Source organism: Notothenia rossii (genome assembly GCF_949606895.1).
Source record: "Notothenia rossii genome assembly, chromosome: 3".
Classification (NCBI taxonomy): domain Eukaryota; kingdom Metazoa; phylum Chordata; class Actinopteri; order Perciformes; family Nototheniidae; genus Notothenia; species Notothenia rossii.
The window spans coordinates 31760152-31768943 of record NC_136901.1 but is presented as its reverse complement, the minus strand read 5'-3'; the positions used below and the strand labels follow the sequence as shown (position 1 = coordinate 31768943).

At 40.4% G+C, this 8792-nt stretch overlaps 1 protein-coding gene and 1 pseudogene across 2 annotated transcripts; both read left to right on the top strand.

Moving 5' to 3' along the window:
• The first annotated feature begins 941 nt into the window (after nucleotides 1-941).
• On the top strand, nucleotides 942-3915 carry LOC307034425 (uncharacterized protein). Its single transcript, XM_079673272.1, has 7 exons — nucleotides 942-1383; nucleotides 1493-1557; nucleotides 1705-1883; nucleotides 2281-2525; nucleotides 2716-2780; nucleotides 2870-3018; nucleotides 3109-3915. Exons 1-7 carry the CDS (start codon nucleotides 1300-1302, stop codon nucleotides 3192-3194), a joined length of 873 nt encoding a protein of 290 aa, XP_079529398.1. The 5' UTR covers nucleotides 942-1299; the 3' UTR covers nucleotides 3195-3915.
• Nucleotides 3916-6093: 2178 nt separating this feature from the next.
• Nucleotides 6094-8241, top strand: LOC307034394 (claudin domain-containing protein 1-like; annotated as a pseudogene). Its single transcript, XR_013810620.1, has 3 exons — nucleotides 6094-6302; nucleotides 7693-7800; nucleotides 7997-8241. The product of XR_013810620.1 is annotated as a claudin domain-containing protein 1-like (transcript).
• Nucleotides 8242-8792: the final 551 nt, after the last annotated feature.

Genomic DNA, 8792 nt, shown 5'->3' with positions numbered 1-8792 from the left:
ACGACTGCTGCACCCACGACTGCCGCACCCACAACTGCTGCACCTACAACTGCTGCACCCACGACTGCTACACCCACAACTGCAGCACCTACAACTGCAACACCCACAACTGCAGCACCCACAACTGCAGCATCCACACCTGCTGCACCCACGACTGCTGCACCTACAACTGCTTCACCTACAACTGCTGCACCTTCAACTGCATCACCTACAACTGCTGCACCTACAACTGCTGCACCCACAACTGCTGCACCTACAAATGCTGCAACCACAACTGCTGCACCCACAACTGCTGCACCCACAACTGCTGCACCTACAACTGCTGCACCTACAACTGCTTCACCTACAACTGCTGCACCCACAACTGCTGCACCCACATCTGCAGCACCTATAACTGCTGCAACCACAACTGCTGCACCCACAACTGCTGCACCCACAACTGCTGCACCTACAACTGCTGCACCTACAACTGCTACACCCACAACTGCTGCACATACAACTGCTTCACCTACAACTGCTGCACCCACAACTGCTTCACCTACAACTGCTTCACCCACAACTGCTGCACCCACAACTTCTGCACCTACAACTGCTGCACCCACAACTGCTGCACCCACAACTGCTTCACCCACAACTGCTGCAACCACAACTGCTTCACCTACAACTGCTGCACATACAACTGCTGCACCTACAACTGTTGAACCCACAACTGCTTCACCTACAAGTGCTGCACCTACAAGTGCTGCAACCACGACTGCTGCACCTACAACTGCTGCACCCACAACTGCAGCACCAACAACTGCTGCACCTACAACTGCTGCACCCACAACGGCTGCACCCACAACTGCTGCACCCACAACTGCTTCACCTAAAACTGCTGCACCTACAACTGCTGCACCTACAACTGCTTCACCTACAACTGCTTCACCTACAACTGCTGCACATACAACTGCTGCACCCACAACTGCTGCACCTACAACTGCTGTACCTATAACTGCTGCAACCACAACTGCTGCACCCTTAACTGTTGGCCCGTCAACTGCTGCACCCACAACTGCTGCACCCACAACTGCTGCACCCATAACTGTTGGCCCGTCAATTGCTGGCCCATCAACTGCTGCACCCATAACTGCTGGCCCATCAACTGCTGCACCCACAACTGCTGGCCCATCAACTGCTGCACCCATAACTTCTGGCCCATCAACTGCTAAACCTACAACTGCAGCACCTACGACTGCAGCACCCTCAACTGCAGCACCTACGACTGCTGCTGCTCCAACATACGTCATCACAGCAGCCATGGAGGGCGAACCATTTATTGATGCTTATAATGACAACACAAGCCAGGAATACATAGAGTTAGAAAAACGACTTCTATCAACGGTGAATGTTTTTTTGTTATATCACCTCGATTTGAGTATCTCTGAATTTGTATTTTAAGTATATTTTGACAAAAGTGACTAAAAGTCTTTCAATGTTGCTTTTTTTGCAGTGTTCTAAGATATACAAACCCGAATTTGGAAACAGATTTTCCCACTGCAAGCTGAAAAAGCTCAGGTAAAAAAGGTTTCACTTCAATTGGGTCTCAAAAAGACAAATGCTTTAGTGTTGATAGTGACACATGTAAATCAGACGACACAAGGCAACAGACAGAGTCTTTCATATCATAATTGTTCTCTTTTTTCGTTTGACGTTATAAAACAGCGCTTTAGCAGCAAGGGCGACCGGAACTGAAGCAGAAATGGGAGTTGTGTTCAACAGCACTACTCCTCTTGCAGATCTCCCACAGAATAGTGAAGTGGTTCAAACCTTAGTAGAAGCTGTGAATAATACCAACAGTACCTTCGACGTGAGCATAAGTCCTGATTCAGTCAAAGTTGAATGTAAGTAAAGACAACACAATGTTTCTCTCCAATAAGTTTCTAAACCATTTTGAATAACATTTACTGTGCATGCTTGGTTTATAAATAATTTACTAACAAAAGTATGTAGCTAAAGAACAAATGTAGGTAAAGACAAAATTAATGAACACTACTTTAATAATTTTCAGTTACAGTTGTGTCTTGTTTAATGTCATATCTTGTAAATAAATAGTTATTTGTTGCAAGAATACTTTTTCCTATGAAATTTCAGAACAAATATATTTTTGTAAGCCCTTCATCATTGATCTTATTTCTGTAAAACTGGCACCAGGGTTTTACCAAAAAAAAAAAAACATAAATCCTCTTGGTTTGGGCATTGATAAATATTAACATAATGTTTATATGTCTGTTTTTACAGCAGGTCCAGTCCCAGCTACAACTACAGCACCTACAACTGCTAAACCTAAAACTGCAGCACCTACAACTGCTAAACCTAAAACTACAGCACCTACAACGGCAAGACCTGCGACTGCAGCACCTACTACTATAGCCCTTATAACAAAAAGGGTGACTTTCAGATCTGTTCAAGACACATTTACGAGTGACTTGCTGAATCCATCTTCTGCTGCTTATAAAGGTCGAGCTATAACGATAAAGAATCAGGTACGTTTTTTTTGTCCACCCACTCAAAACATGTGAATTATGGGCCTACTCCACAGTTACCACACTAGGATTAGGAATTATTAATTAATGAAAGACCAATAAAGATCAAATCAAATAAATGAGTCAAGCTCTAAATAAAATGCAAAGGTTTATGTGAAAAAATATATGTTTTTGTTTTGTGTTTCTACAGCTTACACCTGTTTTCCAAAAGGCATTCCCTTCGTCCTTCAAATCACTAGATGTTGTTGCATTCAGGTAATTTTTTAAGACCATTCAAGTTTTATAATAAAGACTGGGATCCTATATCTGATATTTCAAACAATATTTGTTTTCTTTTTCTGCAGTAACGGATCAATCATCAACTTCATTGATGTCTCGTTTGGAAGCACATCTGCTCCTAATAGCACTCAGATTGCGAACACTTTGATCAACGCAGCTTCAACAGTCGATGGATTCGACATTGAAGGCAGCTCCATTGGCGTAAATGGCATATGTAAGTAAATACTGAGTGCTACTTAATACAACAATTACATTTTGTTTACATTTAAATTAATGTTTGGTTTACTTTTTTCCTCCTTTGCAGCTTCCAGTGGAGTAAGCCACAAGATCAGTCTTGTCACCGCACCCTGCCTATTTCTGTTTTCATGGCTACTGTTAAACCAGCAATAGTATTATGGCTGTTTTTACACAGTAATCACAACATGGCTGCCAATGCTGGTATGAAAAAGGATTTATTTTTGTTGTTAAAAATCCCAGATTTTTTGAGTGGAAGTCTTCTACAGCTTCTGATGAACTTGCTTTTATAATTAACTTTGCATTGACCGGACCAATCAAGGACAGTGGAATATTTATTTTTGTCGTATTCATGATTAAACTTTAAGCACCTAGTCCATTAAAACATCCATAAAGTTATACACACAAACACACACACACACACACACACACACACACACACACACACACACACACACACACACACACACACACACACACACACACACACACACACACACACACACACACACACACACACAGACACACACACACACACACACACACACACACACCCACACCACACCACACCACACCACACCACACCACACACACACACACCAGATGGCTGTGCCTTGGTGTTCAGTATCTTGCCAAAGGACATGTGGGTCATAGGAGCAGAGGAATGTACTGCTGTTCTTCCGATTACCACACAACCGTTTATAGCTTATCCTTTTATACCTGAAATATATGTAAAAACAATGCACTGTAATTTATTTGTATTTATAGTAAGTGTTTTTATGTTATCATGCGTGGACGTATTCTTTGAGATGTCTTTGTACAATTGCTGTCACAAACTTTACAATGATCAGAATACAAAATATTTAAAGAAACAAAATGGTCTCTTGTGTGATGTTTTGCAGGAAGGACAACATGTTCCGTTATTAAATTCACAAAGAATGCAACCACCTAGCCACTTCTTTTATCATAGGGGCAATACATATCAGTCTTACTGCATTCAAATTGTTACTTAAGTACAAGAACAAAAGTATTAGCATCAAAATATACTTAAAGTACCAAAAGTAAAAGTACTCATTGTGCAGATCGGCCCCTTTCATGTATATGATATGTTTTGATTATAATTATTGATGCATTAAGTGTTATCAAAGCTGGTAAAGATGCAGTTTTAATGAGTTTGTATACTGCAGGGTAGCTTGTGAATTTACTCCAGGTGTGACTAAAGTCTAATTTAAGACTTGATTATATTTCACATCATTACAGTTTTTCTCGATTGCTGACACACGTTTTTTTTTTTAAATGCTCAGTTTCTCAGAACACTAAACACAATTCACAAAACCACACACCCAAAGTGCAAAACACCTAATTTCTCCTGCTAAGTGAAGAACTGCACTCAAAACGACATAAACACTTACCAAATGCAAACTTTTGCACCAAATATAACACACTTCATTCATAATACTGGATGGTTTGACCACCCAACTACTGTACACACTGCTGAGCATAATCTAAAGCACTTTCATATTTTATGTGCTATGCTCTGTATGTAGAGGTTTCTGCAGAGAAAGATTGCTTGAGTATACAGAAATACAGTAAATGAAGAAATACAAATTACTTGTTGAAAAAAACTCATATTTTATTCAAAAATAACATTGTGCAACATGCATCTCAGCACATACTGTAGTTACTATGCTTTGGATCTCTCTACTTTAAGTGTGATGGCATTGTTTGCCAAAACCCAGTTTGTAGCTGCTGCTTCCTGTGCCTCATTGAAAATCCTTGGCCTTCCACCTACACCTCTTCTTTTCTCAGTCCTTCAGATAAACAACAAAGATATAGTGGTTGGTCAGTCTCTGCGTTGCATAAAAGTAAGTTTACCACAGTCAATTGTGCAGGATTGTTGTACAGTTATAGTATGCAACTTGCCAACAATTAAATTACAGTAATGAATATGTTTCACACAACAGATATAAGCACTGATATATCATGAATTATGCAGAGCTAAAAACTGGTAACCAACCTGTTTTCAAGTCTAAGTGTCCGGATTACAGAGGGAACAGTAGATCGGCTTAGATTATGCTGAACCCTCTGTCCAGCCTCTCTCATTGTCAAACCATGGTTGATAACATTTCATTTCATTAGAGAGTACTCTTCCTCCTCCTCTCACTCTCAGCCCAGCCCTTCCTCTTCCTCTTGCTCTTGCTTCCATGTTGGCTTTCATTGTTGCTGAAAGAAAGTACTCACCTCTGGTCTTTTTAAAGTGCTAAAATCCTGATTGATGAGCCAACAATTATGCTATCAGGTGTTTGGTCAGGTGGAACGTGTTTCTTGATTATTGGTCCATGTGTGAGGCATTTTGCATATCAGTGTTTTAAACCCGCTAACACGTGACTTTATGTCAGATTCCTGTGTCTTACGTGGAGAAACGTGTGCAGTGGTTTGCAAAAAGTGCCATGCTGATTTGCACATTGTGTGAAAAGCTGAAAACGTGTTTAGAGTTTTGGAGATTTGAGCCGATGTTTTGCTCTTTGAGTGTCAGTTAAAATAATTGTGCTTTATGTATAATTTTAGTGTGTTAGCAATCGAGAAAAACTGTAATCCAAATCTGCAAAGTAACTAGGTATTAAATAAATGTAGTGGAGAAAAAGTACACTATTCACCACTGAAGTGGAGTAAAAGCACAAAGTAGCATACAATGGAAATAGTCAAGTAACATACGTATCTGTATATACGTATACGTAAGTATCTCAAAATTGTACATGAGTACAGTGCTTGAGTAAATGTACTTAGTTACTTCCTACCTCTGTGAGTACTACATCTCAAAGTCTGTGTTAACTGTCCAATGCAACTGTTCCTTTCACTGACAATACAGCCTTTAGAAGAAAAAAAACATGGGAAAAATAGAAACTCATATCCCACGTGGCAAAGGTGTCATGTCACAGATTGTGTGACAGAATATTTTATTTTTATTTGATATATATCAATCCATTAGTCGACCGAACATAATCTCTTCTTGCTGCCCTGTGGTGAGCAGCTTTTATAACAACTGAGGTCGACATCAACTATTCATTTTGAGCATTCAGTCAATATGATATTCTAATAGTGTTGCTCTTCTTAGTTATTACTGATCAAACAGGCTGTATGAGGAGTTCATGGGTCGGGAGTTTGATGAGAAAACCTACAGCGACACCCTGTTCCGCCTCAATGGGACTGTGGGCCTCTGGTGGCGGTGTGTGATCGTCTCTGCTCACTGGAACAAGGAGCAAGGTATGTCCTCATCTCTCAAGTCAGATGAGTCGTCCTGGTAGTATCTCTGTGAAGTTTCACAAACAAAGATACTCTTTGACTTGAAGCCTCACCTTGTTTCAGGTAGATGCCACTTGTGTTGCTCATTCCCAAACAGGTCGGAGCTGTATCACATTTGGAATTTTGATTACATAAGTAACGTTGTGTAGCCTACCATCACCTTGTGTCACATAATTAAGCTTTAAACAAAATACAAATTGTCTGTCTTTGAGAAATCTTTGAAGGTTTTAGGGAGTTTATTTCTATTAGGGGATTCTCTTTTTATGGTTTTCATGTTGATACCGATACCCAGACAGGTTTGTGACAGCCTACAGAACAAAAAGAAGTTACTAAATTAAAGTTGCTAAATTAAATTAATGAAATATGTCCTCATCTATTTGACAAAATCTTCCCAATTTTCAAATGTTCCCTTGCTCCCTTAACAACATTACTAAAGTCGGGACCTCAGAAGCTTTCTAGCTAACAATGTTGAATGGAAGAAGTCTTCACACTTCCTGGTTCCACTGTCACAAACTGTAAATTAAACTGGATTACATTTATTTTTGAAAGCCAGTGAAAAAGAAAGAAACCCCTGAATAATAATTGTCATGGGCGGTTCTAAGCGGGGGCCAACAGGGGCCAGTGCCCCTGTAACATCCAGCTTGGACTTCTCTGTGGCTTCCCTCCAAGAAGATACATCTATGATAATGCAATGTATTTATTTTATGTAAGTGTTCCAGCAAAAACTGGGCTTGTACCTGGGCCAAAGTGAACTGGGATGGGGTTTCTTTCAGTAATGTAATTTAATAACTTTAAACTAAGTTACTGAAACAAGTTTGTGACTAATACAATACCAAGAAACATTAAGAAATACAATCAAAACACATTTTGGCTTTATAAATAAGGAATGTATTACCCCAAACACCTTTCAATGTTCTGTATCTTGGGCAAAAGTAACAAAAAAAGGGTAACTCAACTAAAATTGAATCTAAGTCATTGACTTAAATTTGACCAGAACCGCCACTGATCATAATTGATCATATAGCAAGATGGATTAGGCAATGGTTCCTTATACTTGGAACATTTAATAATAAAGGCGAAGATTTTGTGTAGTCTGGAAGAATGAAAGTGAACTCTGTGTATGACCCTCGAATTGTATCAAATAATGTCTTGCATTGATCTAATTACCACAGATTTTCTCAATACAGGCCTCCCACATCTCGTATGTGATTGAGTATACTTGGAGTTTCGGTAAAAAAGCTCTGTGTATGTTGTAATCCACCCAGATGCTGTCAGATCTGAATGTTTATGACTTGTATTACACTTTATAATACATGCTCATACTTGCTCTTTGCGTCAAAACCTCTTTCAGATGCCAAGATGATGCTGGAGTGTTGAAGCTTCAGCCTACCTCAGCAGTTCACTCCCAAGTATAAAGAACCAGGCAACCACAACAGTGGAGAGGACATGCTGCACACCTGTGAGTTCATTCTTGGCATGTTCAACTAAATGTTTAGGTCGCCTGAAGCTGTAAAAACTAGAATCACATTCATTCTCGAGTAGTGCGTTTATTCGGACCCATTGGGCATGTTTAATATTACAGTGTCTCCAATCAGGGCTGTTTTTTCTAGAAGCTGAGTGAATTATGACTCATATATTTTTGTGTCTATGTGTAGATTTGTGGAGATGCCAGTTTCTGCTGCCACTGGTGTCCTTGGGTCTGGTGGTGTTGGCGGGCCTGACTGGGTTCTGTGCCTGCCTCTGCCGAAGCCTCACCCCCATCCTTGGCATAGGAGTACTTCACCTGCTGGCTGGTAATACCCATTCAAAGATACCAAACCACTCATTAGTAAATGCTAGCTTTTACCGTATGAATCACCCAATTGGTTAATTTGTGCGGAAGTACATCTGGAATTTGAGAGTTGTTATTATGTGACTGTAATTTGAGATTGAACTGATGTCCAATATTTTGGTTTTGAGGAGTCACAGAGGCCCCAGTTTGAATCCCCTTCCGAAAAAAGATTGGCTCAAAACTGATTTGGTTTGAGTCTAACTAACCAGCAGTGTTGGGTGTAACCAGGGGCGGCGCAAGGGGGTAGCTTGGAGTTGCTATAGCAACTCCAACAATTGGCCTAGCAACGGCTTAGCAACCCCATTGTTTTGTTATGAAAATGTATCTATATATATTTATATGCATTCTCGCGAGATCTATCAGGGGTCGTTGTCAGTTAAAGCGCAAACTGCTACTTGGCTAATGTTGTTAGAATTCTCAGTATGTGAACACAGATCGAACATGGAAAGATTTCTCACAAGTCAGCGTAAACGACCGCGATCCAGCCGGACAACCCTGTGTGTGTGTGTGTGTGTGTGTGTGTGTGTGTGTGTGTGTGTGTGTGTGTGTGTGTGTGTGTGTGTGTGTGTGTGTGTGTGTGTGTGTGTGTGTGTGTGTGTGTGTGTGTGTCTATCTGTCTG

Bases quoted from the DNA above. Each gene is read 5' to 3' on its own strand.
- LOC307034425 (XM_079673272.1), top strand. From the start codon at position 1,300: ATGGAGGGCGAACCATTTATTGATGCTTATAATGACAACACAAGCCAG. The intron at 2,526-2,715 runs GTACGTTTTTTT...GTGTTTCTACAG, and splicing joins CTATAACGATAAAGAATCAG to CTTACACCTGTTTTCCAAAA. The intron at 2,781-2,869 runs GTAATTTTTTAA...CTTTTTCTGCAG, and splicing joins CTAGATGTTGTTGCATTCAG to TAACGGATCAATCATCAACT.